General features: G+C 36.9%; 1 protein-coding gene across 13 annotated transcripts in view; it reads right to left on the bottom strand.

The window, feature by feature from the left end:
- TUT4 (terminal uridylyl transferase 4) overlaps positions 1-15,904 on the bottom strand; it is a 140,675-nt gene that overhangs the window by 3,342 nt on the left and 121,429 nt on the right. For 3 of the 13 annotated variants that reach the window (XM_060624550.3, XM_078451906.2, XM_078451905.2), the window contains 4 exons: positions 15,354-15,454; positions 11,918-12,365; positions 6,965-7,123; positions 4,986-5,514 (listed from right to left, as the gene is read on the bottom strand). In XM_060624550.3, coding sequence (XP_060480533.3) covers positions 5,426-5,514; positions 6,965-7,123; positions 11,918-12,365; positions 15,354-15,454 — 797 coding nt within the window. In that variant the 3' untranslated portion in view covers positions 4,986-5,425. Of the gene's footprint in view, positions 1-3,001; positions 4,194-4,983; positions 5,604-6,964; positions 7,124-11,917; positions 12,366-15,353; positions 15,455-15,904 lie in introns of those variants that run through there. The other 10 variants (XM_060624558.3, XM_060624557.3, XM_078451904.2 and 7 more) reach the window with 7 other exon arrangements.

The following is a 15,904-nucleotide window of genomic DNA, read 5'->3' as shown; positions in this document are numbered from 1 at the left end:
CAGTTGGTTAAGCGTCCGACTTCAGCTCGGGTCACGATCTCACGGTTCACGAGTTCGAGCCCCGTGTCGGGCTCTGGGCTAATGGCTCGGAGCCTGGATCCTTCTTCTGATTCTGTGTCTCCCTCTCTCTCTGCCCCTCCCCCATTCATGCTCTGTCTCTCTCTGTCTCAAAAATAAATAAACGTTAAAAAAATTTAAAAAAAAAAAAAAGAAAAAAAAAAAAAAAAAAAAAAAAAAAAAAAAATGTAAAGAGGGGGTGGGGCGCCTGGATGGCTCAATCAGTTGAGCAATGGACTTGCTAGGGTCATGATCTCGCAGTTCCAGTTTGTGGGGTCGACCCTGTGTCTGGCTCTGTGATGGCAGCTTGGAGCCTGGAGCCGCTTTGGACCTCTCTCTCTGCCCCTCCCCCATGTGCTAGCTCTCTCTCAAAATAAAACATAAAAAAAAAATTTTTTTTAACATAAAGGGAAAGGACACCTGGGTGGCTCAGTTGGTTAAGCGTCTGACTTCAGCTCAGGTCATGATCTCATGTTTTTGAGTTCAAGTCCTGCTCTGTGCTGTCAGCACAGAGCCTGGAGCCTACTTTGGATTCTGTGTCTCCCCCTCTCTCTCTGCCCCTTCCGGACTCCTGCTCTGCCTCTCTCTCTCTCTCAAAAATAAACAGTAAAAAAAAATTAAGAACAAAATGTAAAGGGAATATGCATTCTAATCACTTAGGAAAAAAATGCCTGACAATAAAACTCACCCAACAAGAAATTAATCAAATTCAGGATTTGGGAATAAAAAGCAGCAGTAAAAGGAATGGTAGTAAACATTTTAAAAACTAAATAAAAATGGGAAATAGTTTTAGGACTTGATGTGAACAAAATGTGTGGATTTTGTTTTTCATAATAGGAGTCCTACACTTCACTAAAACATACATGAAAACCAGGAAAAAATAACTCCAGCCTCTTTAATGTTTTCTATAATTGCCCTTAATTTTAAGAGGAGTCTTTTAGTGGGGCACCTGGGTGGCTCAGTGGGTTGAACATCTAACTTTTGATTTTAGCTCAGGTCATGATCCCAGTGTTTGTGAGATCAAGCCCCGTGTCGGGCTCCACACTGAGCATGGAGCCTGCTTAATTAAGATTCTCTCTCTCCCTCTGCCCCTCTCCCCTGCTCATTCTCTAAAATTAAAAAAATTTTTAAGGAAATCTTTTAGAACTACCATAGAAAAAAATTTTTAAGTTGAGCAGTTCATTTCACTTTTTGTTAGATCCAAGTAAAATTAATTTGCTATATTTACTGAACATAGCACATGAGCCCACTTTCTAAAAACTCTTTGTATGTATGTTTGTCTACGTTTAAGAGAAATAGCTGGGGGTTGCCTGGCTGGTTCAGACAGAAGAGCATATAGCTCTTGACTGGGGATATGAGTTTAAGCCCTACATTGTAAAGATTACTTAAATAACTCTGCTTTGGGTCCTCTGTTCCCCCCCTCTCTCTGCCCTCCCCTGCTTTTGACGCTCTCTGTCTCAAAAATAAACATTAAAAAATAGTATTAAAATAAACCTGAGGCGTGCCTGGGTGGCTCAGGCAGTTGAACGTCCAGCTTCGACTCAGGTCATGATCTCATCGTGAGTTCGAGCCCTGCGTCGAGCTCTGTACTGACAGCTCAGAGCCTGGAGCCTGCTTCGGATTCTGTGTCCCCCTCTCTCCGCCCCACCCCTGCTTGTGCTCTCTGTCTTTTCAAAATGAATAAACATTAAAAAAATTTTTTTAATAAAAAAATAAAGTAAACCTGAGGTTTAAAAAGTATTTCTGATTGATGGATGATTTCTATACTTTGTTCCTTTATTTAATACTTTTTTTAAATGAATACATTTAAATTATCCTTCACAAGGGAAAAAATTAGTTGTTCCGACTTTAAAGCTATTTTATAAGCTCACCAACACATTTGATGTATTTTTGGGGACCACAAAATGGTAACCACCTTCCTGGAGGCAGTTTGGCAATATATAGCAGGAATCCTAAAACTTTTACCTTTTTTACCTAATAATCCCATATACAAATATAAGTATATATCTATATATATTCACCATGCTAGAATATATACAAAAATAGCTTTATCGCATCATCTTATATAATTTTTAATATATGAGGAAAAAACAGCAAAAATGTCCATCTGTAGGGCACTTAATAAATTGTATGGTACAAAATTAATATTCATACTTTGAATAATCTTTAATGGCAATGGAAGATACTAATCTCCCCATGTCATTAAACATTATACAAAACATTTCAAAACAATATGGTCTTAAGTGTGGTGTGTGTGTGTACTCTGAATAAAGATTGATAATTTTGGCACTTCCAACTGCTCTACAATGAATTTGAATTCACAATCAAAAACTTTTAAGTTTACAACTTCTAAGAGAAGTTTACAAACTTCTAAAACTGAGCTGCTGCTGGTATAAATTACAAACTTAGAGTATTATTACAGTTTTCCACTTGGAACAGTTTTGCCAGTTACTGAGCACTGGTAATTGCTGAAGGAGGGACAAGTGAGATACTGAAAATTACTATATAGAACACTATCACAAAAGTAAAGCCTAAATTACTGGGCTTTATAAAACCCCCAAAATACGTTTTTCCAGGTGATATATACCTCTTTCCTTTAGAAAGTAAAGCTGAATTAGGGACAGTCTCTTATTGGAGATTTAGTAATCTCAATACCTAACAGGGTGCTCAAACTCACAACCCCAAGATCAAGAGCTGCATGCTCTTAAGACTGGGTGCCTCAGAGATTTTTTTTTTAATGAAAGTTTCAAATAAATACAAAAGAACAGTAAAATGAACACTTTACACACCTCATCATCTGTTCTCCAAGACTTGAAAAAAGATTAAATACATGAACGCTATTTAAAAAAAACCTGAATGCTGAGTGTCTAGGTGGCTCAGTCAATTAAGCATCATCTGACTTCGGCTCAGGTCATAATCTCACAGTTCACGAGTTTGAGCCTCACATTGGACTCTGCTGTCATCGCAGAGCCTACTTCAGATCCTCTGTCTCCCCCTCTCTCTGCTCCTCCCCCACTTGCTCTCACTCTCTCTTCCTCAAAACTAAAAACATTAAACAAAAACAAAAACACCAATGTTCCAAGTCATATAGGCATACCTCGTTTTACTGCACTTCACTTACTGCCCCTCAAAGATACTGAGGTTTTTTGTTTTGTTTTGTTTTGACCAATTGAGGATTTATGGCAACCCTGCATGGAGCAAGTCTATTGATGCCTTTTTTTCTGATAGCATTTGATGACTTTGCGTCTCTATCACATTTTGGTAATTCTCACAATATTTCAAAGTTTTGTATTATTGTATTTATCACGGTGATCTGTGCCATGGTTTTGGGTGTCACAAACCATGCCCATATAAGATAGCAAACTTAATAAATGCGTGTGTTCTGACTGCTCTACCAATCAGCCATTTCCTCATCTCTCTCTCTCCCTTGGGCTTCCCTTTTCCCTGAGACATAATATTGAAATTAGGCTAATTTAGAACCCTACAGTGGCATCTACGTGTTCAAGTGAAAGGAAAAAATCAATCTATGTGGCAAAACTACATTTGTGTCTTATTTTAAGAAATTGTTACAGCCAACTCAACCTTCAGCAACAACCACCTGATCAGTCAGCACTCAAGTCAAGACCCTCCACCAGCAAAAAGATTATGACTCACTGAATTTCAGCTGATGGTTAACATATTTTAGCAATAAAATTAAGGCATGTACATTTTCGACAAGCTACTGTACACTTAAATCAACTACAGGATAAGTGTAAACGTAACTTACATGCACTGGGAAATCAAAAAAGGCATTTGACTCACTTTAATGCGATACTCGCTTTATTGCAGTGATCTGGGACCTAATCTGCAACAGCTCCGAGGTATGCCTATATTTTAACAAAAACATACACTGGGCCAGCTATCTCATTAACAGAACAAATGAGCAAACTCCACCATTTAGTAGGATTCTGAGAGATACTGAAGTTTTAATATGAAGAACTTACAGTAAATAGACCTGATCTTAACATTTAATAAATACCTTTTCAGGGCTGTAAATATGGCAGGAAAGCCCTCAACCTCCTGCAATAGATTTCAAGCATCTTCCAAGGTGGAAAATATGGCAAAAGCCCAGAGTCTCCTATTTAAGTAATGCATATCTGAGGAAGCAGAACAAAGATAATACACTGTCCTTAAAATACATTTGTATTTACTTATTCTGCAGATTTCCAAATAAATCTATAGGATCATTTAGTCCAAAATCCCTGTCAAATATGTAATTGGGAGGTTTAGACAAAATGACCTCAGCTCAATGGATAGTACCAAAAAGAGCTAAAATACTACTAACAACACAAGCTTAATTTCAACTATAATCAGTTACCACAACCATTATTGGTAAACACCATCCTGGCAAGTGTGCATTCCAGGTAGTAACAGAACTCAGAATGGATAGTCTGGCACATACTAGTACCTCAGTAAGTAAGAAATCTCTTTCCTCCACTCAAATTGCCAGTATCAGTCTCAGTGTTTAAAAACTCTTCTTCAAAAGATCTGTTTCCATTCTCTTTCCAACATAGAAGTGTGCTACCTTGGAATTCACTTTATCGTTTTGCACCTCTGTTTTCTCAATGATGAACAGACATGAAGACAGTATATGTTTCTATCAACTTCATATGGGTGTTGTGAAGATCCAGTAAAATAAAGGACATTAAAAAAGATTCTTGGTTCTCTAAGTCTGTAATTTAGAATGCTCCATTCACTGAGAGTAAAACAAATCTCTAAATTGTTACATATCTCCATGATCTAAACAACCATATGAATTAACCAAATTTGACGCTTGTCAAAAAGATTTATTAACTTAAAATAGAATTACTTCAAATACAGACAAAAGCAACTTTCTGTTCAATTTTGAATATTTTCAATATACAAGAATGTAAAAGAAAAAATTCTGAATCTTCACGTTGTAGTTTTATTTTATTATTTTTTTTTTTTTAGCTTTTAAAAAGTTTTTGGCACTACAAGGTTCTGTAAAGAATAGAAGTGACAAATTTAAAACACATGAAAGTTTTTCCTAATTCTTAAGAACAATATATATAAAGTCTGAAGCAACCAAAGTATGAATACAGCTAATAGAAAATAAAGAATGTAATTTTTTAAATTCTCTCTTTATACAATTCATCAAGATTAAACAAAACATAAAATTCCCTTAAAAATAGGGTAATAAAATAGATGAAATTTGTATCACTCAATTTGGTGATACTAGTAAAAACTATAGTTCATATTTATATACAAATAATACAGTCTTTAAAAACAGTCTTAGAATTTAAATAAGCTATCTAAACGTGTTAAAATTTTAAATCAGGACCTGATTTGTTTTGCTTTCCATTAAATGTCACTTTTTCTGCTGAATGTAACTGACATTGAGGTACGGATACCCTTGAGACAGCAGGATTGGCTGGTTGCTGTGCATCGGTAGACCAGCTGAAAGAAAATGGACTCGCATTACTCCGACACGTTTCCTCTTGGTGGGTGGGGACAACGCTCTCTACACCGACGGGTGGCACATCTGTCTGTTGGACACAACACAGACAGGAAACTGAAAGGCTTGTGCCTATATATCTGACAACGCTTAGAATTAATAACTTGTAGCTAGTTCTCTTTTTTTCTATTTATATAGTAAAGAGGAGATAAAGCATGTAAAAACATTTCGCAGGAGAAAGAAGAGGAGAGCAGGGAAACATGGGTATGTGAAAGAAAAGAGAGATGAAGGGGAGGTACCAAAGGCAACAAATTCACCAGGGAAGAATTTCAGACTCCCCCCAACCATCCCACCAGCCCACCAAGCCCTTATATGATTAATAACTTTTTTCAACCTTAGTTCTTTACTCAGAAGATTAAGTCCGCCACAGTCCATGTTCTGCCATTCTATAATATAGGGATGCCCCAGCAATACACGGATAGTTTACAAAGGCTTAAATGAATCAAGCCTGAAACTTGTACCAGGGGTTTCCCCTTAAAGTTACCATTTAATTCAGTCAGCATTTCTTGAGTGCCTTTCTTTAATTTCTTGAACTCCTAGTTTAAGTGTCGTAAGTAACTGACTCTAGTTTTTTAATTCATAGGTTAACGAAGAGCTGAGGGCCAGACTCAGACATTCCCTATTAGAATTGAAATACCTTCGAGGCAAGTAGGCTAGATAAAATGTGACAAGTTCTCCTTAGTTTGTAATATTCATTACTTAGATCAAACCTATTATTGGTATGTCAGCACTAACAGAATAAATGAATTCTAATGTCATTCAAGTTCAACTAAACAAATTTTGACTATGTCATTATTCAACTAAAAAACTTCTATTAAATTCATACTACTTACTAAACAGAGTCCAAAAAGTTTTTCATAATATGGCCTCAGCCTACCTTCTCTAGCCTCATCATGTACACATCTTTCCCATCCACTTTATCCTCTAGTTGTATTATTTTCTCTTCTTTTTTCCTCACTATGCCAGGCAAAACTCCTCAACTTTACATATATATTCCCTCAGCTAAGAATACTCTTCCCCTATAATCTCTAACAAATCTCTAGGAAAAACAAATCCTGTATCTCTTTCACAGTCTAATTCAAATGTCAAAATCTTGTGTGATTTGATCCTTGGTGTCCATATCTCCTATAAACTCTGCTAGGATAACATTTAACTGACTCCTTCTAAGTTCCTATCCTTGTCTATTTTACATGTCTGGCTCTTCTAAGTGTACAGGTTTACCTTAATTCTTGCCTGAACAAGCACCTAGCACAGTGTGACACACAGTATGCTCTCAATAAAATGTTTACTGAATGCATAAAATCTCACTCCTGGTTCCTGGCCTTCACAAAGCCACCTTTGTCCCAGAACAAAACCCACCCAGCCTCTTAATGAATTTGTAAACAACGGTACCTTGAGTATAGAACGGTTTGTTGGGCTGAAATCTGGCATTTCCCTGATGCATGAAGTTTTGATGCAAACCATAAGGCCACGAAGCTGGGACAAGAGGGAAATGGGGACGTGGTGCATGTTCCCAAGGAATTGGAGGATTTAGTCCTGGAAAGCCTGGCTCTGCATTTCAACAAGACAGGAAAGACATACTTAAAATATCAGTTTGTTCATTTAAATATTCCTTCATTCCACAAAGATTTATTGAGTACCTACCACTGGACAAGAACAATGCTAAATGCAGAGGATACCAATTTTTTTAAGAATCAAACACTGTGCTCAAATTACTCATAAAAGAGACATATAAAAGGTAGAGATACAATAATAAGTAGTCATTGCTATAAGAGATTGGTGGAAGGTGCTCTAAAGAGGGAACTAGGGTGCCTGGGTGACTCAGCTGGTTAAGCGACTGACTCTTGGTTTCAGCCTGGGTTTGGTTTGCAAGTTCAAGCCCTGCGTCGGGCTCTGTGCTGACAGTGTGGAGCCTGCTTGGGATTCTCTCTCTCCTCTCTCTCTGTCCCTCCCCTGCTTGCTTGGGCACTCTCTCTCTCAAAATAAATATTAAAAAAAATAATAATAATGAAAAATAAAGAGGGGGCTAACCTATTTGGTTCAAGGCTAGAGAAGGTTTTCCTAAGATGATTGACTAAACTAAATTTTAAAGCACAAGGAATTGTTAGGCAAAACGGGGCAAAGAGGGCATTTTAAACAGAAGGAATAACAAGTACAATAGCCAGGAAACAGGACAGTACAGCAAGTTTGGGAAGCTGCAAAAACAATCAGCAGTACCACTAAGGAGTAAAAGGAGGCAATGAAAGAAAAAAAGGCTGGATGGATAAGGTAGGATTTACATTTTAAAGAACTTTAGTACATCATTAAGGAGCTTCCACTTTTTCCTAAAGACAATGCCACTATCCTAGAAACAACTGTATCATGGTTCAAAAGGCAATTCTATTAGAAACTGAAGCACTGAGGTATAATGGTTGAGAACTTGGGCTTTGGAGCCAACCAGGTCAAAGTTCAAATCCCAGTTCCAAAAATTACTAAAGTTCAATTATGCACCTCTGGCTGTTGTGAGGATTAAATCAGATAAAAACAATGTGGCTTGCACAAGTTGTGGTATGTAAGTAGAGACTCAAAAAATAGGAGTGCTATCCATTCTATGGCAAACCACCCCCACAATCTACTTCCCTTTAAGATGTAAGTACATCTTTCAAAGTGCATCTTTTCAAATTACTCCTAAGTAATTACTCCTAAATCTTTTGCATCATTTCTGGTGGCTTTTCTCATCCAGAGTCACAATGTGGCAGGAAATAATCTGAAAGACACTCCCCTCATTCACTAAACTTCCTAGCAGACTCAAATTAAGAGGTACCGGATAGGGAGGAGTACACAGCCAGAAAACTAAAACCCATACTAGCCATACTCTTAACAAATTCAGTCTTCTCAGGAGGTAAGCAGAAAAACAAAGCAGCTGCTTTGCTGAAAGTTCATAAAACCAAGTTACAATTAAGAACTGAAGCTACAGGGGCGCCTGGGTGGCTCAGTCGGTTGAGCGGCCGACTTCGGCTCAGGTCATGATCTCGCGGTCCGTGAGTTTGAGCCCCGCGTCAGGCTCTGTGCTGACAGCTCAGAGCCTGGAGCCTGTTTCAGATTCTGTGTCTCCCTCTCTCTGACCCTCCCCCGTTCATGCTCTGTCTCTCTCTGTCTCAAAAATAAATAAACGTTAAAGAAAAAAAATTAAAGAACTGAAGCTACAGGGTATATTTTTTGCTTTAAATCAGACTGGGTATATATATTAAGGTCTTGACCAACTGAGAAATGTATTTTGACATCAAAGGGTATTTCTTAGGATATATTCCAATCTCCCTCGGCCATTTTTCACAACTAAATATTTTCATAATATATTCTCACCCAATCCTTCCATTTTCAACAAATTAGTAATTTTAGCTGTAATATTAACTAGGAGTTGTAAATCCATTCCACATATAACAATATAACATTTACTGAGTAATCATTATATAATAAAAATAATATATTATATGAATAATGTATCTACCATACATCCGGCACTATATTGGACACGATGGAGACAATGATAGAGAAGAAACAATTCACGGCCTTTAGAAGTTCAGCCTAATGGGTTATGCAAACAAGTAAACTGGCAATTTCATAAGACAAGTATAAAGATATAGATATTAAGGAAACATGGAAAAGAAAAAGGATACCTAGCACAATTGAAGGACAAAATCAACAAGAGGGGTTCCTGTTAGAAAGTGAGCTAAATTTAAAAATGGAAGATGAATGAGTCACCCAAGCTTTGGAGCAAAGCAAAAGGAGGTGAGAGTAAGAAGGAGAGATAGGGAGAGGATTTTTCCAGGCAGAAGGAACAACTTTAGTAAACAATTACGGGTAAGAGATAATACAGTATGTTCCTAGGACGTTAATTAATTAGTTCATTATGACTGACAGAGATCAACTAGTGGTGGTACTGGGAGGAATAAAACTGTAAAAACTGAGCCATTGTATCAAAGGGCAAGACACTAGGTCTGTGTTCATTATATAACCCAGTGACTATCATGGTACATGTCATAGCATATATACAATAAACATTTGTTGAATGACAGAAACAGAGATCACATTAGAATGAAGATGTATGGGGTGCCTAGGTGCTAGGTGGCTCAGCCCGTTAAGCATGTGACTCTTGATTTCAGCTTAGGTTATGATCTTGCAGCTTGTAGGTTTCCAGCAGCACACTGGGCTATGTGCTGACAGTTCAGAGCCTGCTTGGGAGTCTTTTTCTCCCTCTCTCTCCCCCTCTCTGTGCCCTTCCCCATTTGCACTCATTCTCTCTCAAAATAAATTAAAAAAAAAAAAAAGAATGGTCATATATGCCACATATCCTTTGATCTTGGAAATCTGAATGAGTTCCCATACTTTGACATTTCTGCTCAGCAAAATACATTATATGTATTGTTCCAAAAGAGAGCAGAGGTACTTCTTCCATCATGGTACTCTAAGCAATAGCATATTTTTGTATAAAAAGTACTAAAATACTTGTGAAAATTGATAAAGGGAAAGAATCAAGCTTTTAGTCTTTTCCTATATTTCAGGATAATCAAGTAGTTAATAAGAAAAAGTTCTTTATAGAAGAATCACAAGCAGTAAATAGAAAATGATCATTTTACAACCCCTAGTAAAATAGCAATTATCAGAAATAATTATCAGTAACAGCTAAAACTATTATGTAAAAATTAATGGGACGCTTCATAATGGACAGAACACACTGATATCACCTAACTCATTGATCAATCTTAGATCACTAAAAGAGGAACAGCGAGAGTAAGTTCTTTTTGAAGTGAGGGAACAAGAAACATACAGGACCAATCAAGAGATAAATTCTTGCCAACAAAAATAACCTGAATCTAATCCAGCTTCTGGACCTAACTTCCAATTTATAGGAAATATGGGGACAGAGGTACATGTTAAATAATGCCACAAAGATACAATTCAGCCAACATCAGAATATAAGAAGTTCTACAGTTTCTTTAATAAACAGTTTATATGGGGGAAAAATAGTGAAGAGAAAGTATTACATATTAAAGGAGACTTAAGAAATAAAATAAGCATACACTTATAATGTAAAGGCTTTGTTTGAATCCTGATTCAAATAAATCAACAATAACAGTAATTTTAGAAAAAGAATAAAAATGAACAGGTATTAGGTGATACGGGGTATGGTAATGGTCTTGTGATTTTTTTTTTAAAGAGATACAAACAGGTTTATAAGGAAATTTGATCCAATGTCTGAGATTTGATTAAATACTAAAGCCAAAAGAATTTTTTAAATGAGGTAAAGGGGTCAAAGAATAGCAAATATTGGTAACTGTTAAAAGCTGGGTAACAGGGTGCTCGTCCTACTTTAAAACTCCCTCTTTCTGTGTACATTTCAAAAAAGTTTTTAAAATAAAAATATAATCAACTAAAACGTTGAATATTAAACAAGATTTATGGTATATGTATTTTTAATTATGCAAATATTTAAAAAATGGATGGTAACACACCTAAGTATTACTTGGCAATTATGTCTAGGAATTAAGATTATGGATTATCTTTTATTTTTCAAATGTTCTATAATGAAAATGTATTACTTACATATCAGAAAAAACTAGTAGTTTTTAATGCTACAAAGTGCTAGTAATAGCTTTTTAAAGAATTGCTCCTTACTTATTAGTAAGAATTGTTTCTTACTAGGGCAAAGAACAAAGTTTTGAAGAAAGAAATTGATCTAAAACTTGGATCTACTATGATTAACTACAAGAGCATGATAGTAAGTTACTTAACCCTACAATTTCCTAAATTATAAAATGAGTGCTAGTAATGCACCAAGCAGGATTGCAGTGAAACTTTAAAATAATCATCAAGTTGACTCTTAAAAACTGAGAACAAACTGAGGGTTGATGGGGGGGTGGGAGGGAGGGTAGGTGATGGGTATTGAAGAGGGCATCTTTTGGGATGAGCACTGGGTGTTGTATGGAAACCAATTTGACAATAAATTTCATATATTAAAAATTATATATATAATAAAATAAAATAATCATAAAATAAGTGACATTTATGTATATCACCTCATTTAATATTCACAACATCCCTGTGAGTTAGATGCTATTAATATCCTTATTTTACAGATGAAATCAATGCATAAAGAGATTAAGCAACTGCCTAATCCCACATAATAAATGGCAGAGCCAGGATTCAAATCTAGGCAGTCTGAATCCATAGCCCATATACTGTATCTAATCCTATACTTGCCCCTCTGTAAATATTTCCTCACTTTTATTTCCCCCAGTTCAACCAATAAAACCAACCACCCAACCTTTCTACAGACATATACAAAAGAAGAAAAGGAAGGGTTACCCGAATTTCCCACTGTACCATTGTTCACCAGGGAATTTGGAGCCACAGTACGAGGCCAGTGTCCATCATGAGAGGAGTTAGGGATCGCCACAGGTCTGGCAGCAGGCTGTGCAAAGATGATGCTGGGATCGTTCAGGCCAATATTGCTGGGGGCACTGCCTGGTGCAGAGTGGATCACTGGGCCGTGAATAGGCCAGGACGGGGCAGGGATCTGGAGAGGGTGCATTGGCAACAGTCCCATATTGTGCATGGGAGAATACTGAGCTGGTGGTGACTGGGGAAAGTTATACATAGGCATCTGGACCTGATGTGGGGGCTGGGCTCCCTGCTGAGGTGGGCCAAGCTTGGGTTGGGATCCTGGCTGGGATGGAGACTGGGTAATGGCAGCTGACTGGGATGAGTTCTGTGGAAATGGTTGGGGCTGAGGAGAATACGATGGTGAATCAGACTGCAAAGAGAAAAAGATAACATTTTAAAATTAATTTTAAAACATCTTACTATTATAAAAGCAGAGATAATCAAAATACAAAATTATGGAGTTATTTCATTAGAACATTATAAACAGAACTCTATAATGTGTATAATAAACAATAATAGAGCCTCATTTTACATGAAAATAGAATTTTCTTCAAGATCCTCAAACCCTCTCTGACATATGTACTACCCTATAAACCCTTTTACTATCCAAAGAAAAAAGACCACAGACGTCATTCCCGTCATGCAGAACCCACATTTCCAACTGTAACTAGAAACTTATATCTAAATATCTCACAGCCACTTTGATTCAGTCCCTCAACAAGTGTTGATTACGTCTGGGCATTGTTTTAGGTGTTAAAAATACAACACTAACATATATGCCCTCATGGAACTTAAAGTTTATGGGGAAAAGGAAGAAGAGCACATTAAGATTACACAAGCAATCCAAATAAATTAAAATGATTACTATGATAAAGAATGTATAATGTATAGTGTATAAGGAAATCCCAAAGCAGGAACACCTAAAAGTACTTGGGAAGAGAGAAAGATGAATGAAAGTGGAAATCAAGGAGAGCATCCCAAAGGAAGCTGAGACTCAAGGGTAACAGAACTCAGTCTGATAAAAGAGAATAGGGATAAGGGGAAGGAAAGAGTGTTTTGAGCAGAGAAAACAACATGACTGAAGGTCTTTAGGCTCATGAACACCTGGCTTTTTTAAGTAATGGGATTGTGAAATAAGTTTAATATTACTGGAGTACAAAAGCAGGGGAACGGCAGATTTGAGGTTGAAGAACCAATGAGGGGCAAGATAATGAAGGGTACTACAGCCCTTGTAGTTAAGACTTTATCCTGAGGGCACTGGAAAATGACCAAAGGGTTTTAAGTGGGTCAGGAACACCATCAATATGTGTTTTAGAAAAATTATTCTGGCTTAACAGGAATGAAACAGAAAGTATTAGGGGGGAAAAAACACTAATGAGACTGATTAAAAGGCTGCTACAATAAATAGTCCTGAGATGATGGTAAGCTAGGCTACCATCAGGGACAGGGAAACAAATGGCTGTGAGCTCTTTTTTACAGGTAGAAACAACAGGATTTGGTGACTGATTTGGATGTGTGAATTGAGGGAGAGGAGTAGTTCTGGAAACCAGAGAATAGGATCATTCAATGAGATGGAGAACACAGGAGCAAGAAGAGGCCAGTCTAGGGATTTGGAGAAAAATGTTACATTCCAGACATTTTGAAGTTAAAGTGCTTTGTGAGACATCAGAACAGCAGTGTCCATTAGGCTCTTATCCAAATATCAGGTAACAGAAAAGTGAGTGTTGGAAGCAAAGGGTAGAAGTAGAAGCAGCACAGGAAAGTGGTTAGAGCGTAGGTTTTGAAGACAGAGCCTGAGGGTTCAAGTTCAATTTACAAGTGTGTTTTGACCTCAGGCAAAAAACTTAAATCTGGGTTTTTTACCTGTAATGTATAAATAATGAACTGAATCTACCTCATAGGTTTTTGTGTAGTTTAATTAAAATACATGTGGAAATATAAACACCAAATTAAGGATAGTAGATACATTTTAGTAGCTAGGAAGGGATGGTAGGAAGGTTTTAAGATCCAATACGAATGGATAGGGATTGTTGACTATGGGTAATTTTTTAATAAATCAAAGATAACAAAATGTTAAGACTTATTAAAGTCTGGTGGTACTACATGAATGTTTATTATTTTCTGTACTTTTCTAATATTTTACAGGAATAAATAGAAAAAAGCATATATACAGTACACAGCACTCAACAATGTTAGCTAATATTACTGCTGTTATGTAACATTTATGAAAACGTCAGACCCATAGTAGGTACGCAAATACTATAGGTGAGGATAGTGGGCTGCTTAATGTTCCCAATCTCTTCCTATATTGATCTTCATATACTCTTGGAATTTTTTTCTAGTGGGTGCCTGTGTGGCTCAGTTAAGCCTCCGACCCCCGGTTTCGGGTCAGGTCATGATCTCACCTTTTGTGAGTCTGAGCCCTGCATGAGGCTCTGCACTGTCTGCAGAGCCTGCTTGAGAATCAATCAATCTCTCTCTCTCTGCCCCTCTCCTGCTCATTCTATGTCTCTCTCAAAATAAATAAACCTTAAAAAAATTCTTAAAGATTTTTTTCTAAAACACAGATATCAGATTTAGCATGTTTAATAGTTAACAGCTTTGAAGCTACACAGACCTAGGTTTGAATCTTTTAGTTTCTCTTATTCTCAGCTTCCCAATTTGTAAAATTTGATCATACTAACACCTTCCACTTCACATGGCCGCCCAAAGGATTAAGTGTGACAAACCAAAACATAATGTCACATTTAGAGTAAACAAACATTCGACTGGTATTGAATTAATTAATTTAAGAAGTGCAAGATGAATACAGATTTACATAAAGGTAAAAAGCAACTCAGCAAATATGAAACTTGTGAATCTGAACTCCAATATTCTGCTTTCACAGGATATATTTCACTAGGTATTCAAATTAGCTATGAGAAGACACATAAAAGCTTCAAGCAAGTGCAATACCATGCATGTACTGCCTTAACAGTATTAAACCCCAACACATCTCAATTTTTGTGTCTATTTTTATAAATGTTGCTGATATTTTTCCACTAGGCAAAGCCTAGAACCTCAAAGTCATTACCTTATTTTAATCTACCAACAAACATATTAGTAGTTGTTATCTTACTTTACAAATAAGAAGGCAGAGTCACTGAAGTTAAGTAGCTGGCCCATAGATACAAACCCAGATATACATCACTCCAAAAGTAATGCTCATTCCACCTCAGATGACTAGCAAGAATACCACTACAAAGCACCAAGTAATCTGGATGATTGTATTTGAAGTCTGAAAGATCAACCCTATCACCCATCAAAGATAGTACTATCTTCCTGCCAAGACTAATCCATTTGCAGGTTCAGTACTTACACATTCTGAGGACTGTCTAGTCCTTACGGACTGATCACCCTGTTGCTGGGCTGAACCAGCCACTTGTTGGGCATTTACGAGGTTGCGGACCAACTGGGCTGCTAAGAGAAGACATCAGAAAGAAAATCAACAGATAAAGAAAACAGCAGAGAAATGACAATCAATAAACTCCCTTTCTCTGTTAAAGAGTCTCAAATCTTAGATTTTATCAACTTTTAAACTATGATTATGCATGTGAAGGACTTGTAACAACATTTTCATTAAAGTCATTTTTTAATCTTGTAAATCACTAAATAAATATGCTGTGGAGGACGCCTGGGTGGCTCAGCTGATTAAGCTTCCGACTCTTGATTTCGGTTCAGGTCATGATGAGGTTCATGAGTTCGAGTCCCGCATCAGGCTCCGTGCTGACAGCACAGAGCCTACTTGGGATTCTTTATCTCCCTCTCTGTCCCTCTCCCAAGTGTACACGTGTGTATGCACACACTCTTCTGTCTCAAAAATAAATAAACTTAAAAAAAAAAAACTGGGAATAGAAAGAAGGACAAAAA

The sequence above is a fragment of the Panthera onca genome, chromosome C1 (genome assembly GCF_046562875.1).
Source record: "Panthera onca isolate mPanOnc1 chromosome C1, mPanOnc1 haplotype 2, whole genome shotgun sequence".
NCBI lineage: Eukaryota > Metazoa > Chordata > Mammalia > Carnivora > Felidae > Panthera > Panthera onca.
The sequence above is the reverse complement of the archived record's forward strand: the minus strand, read 5'-3'. Positions and strand labels throughout refer to the sequence as shown.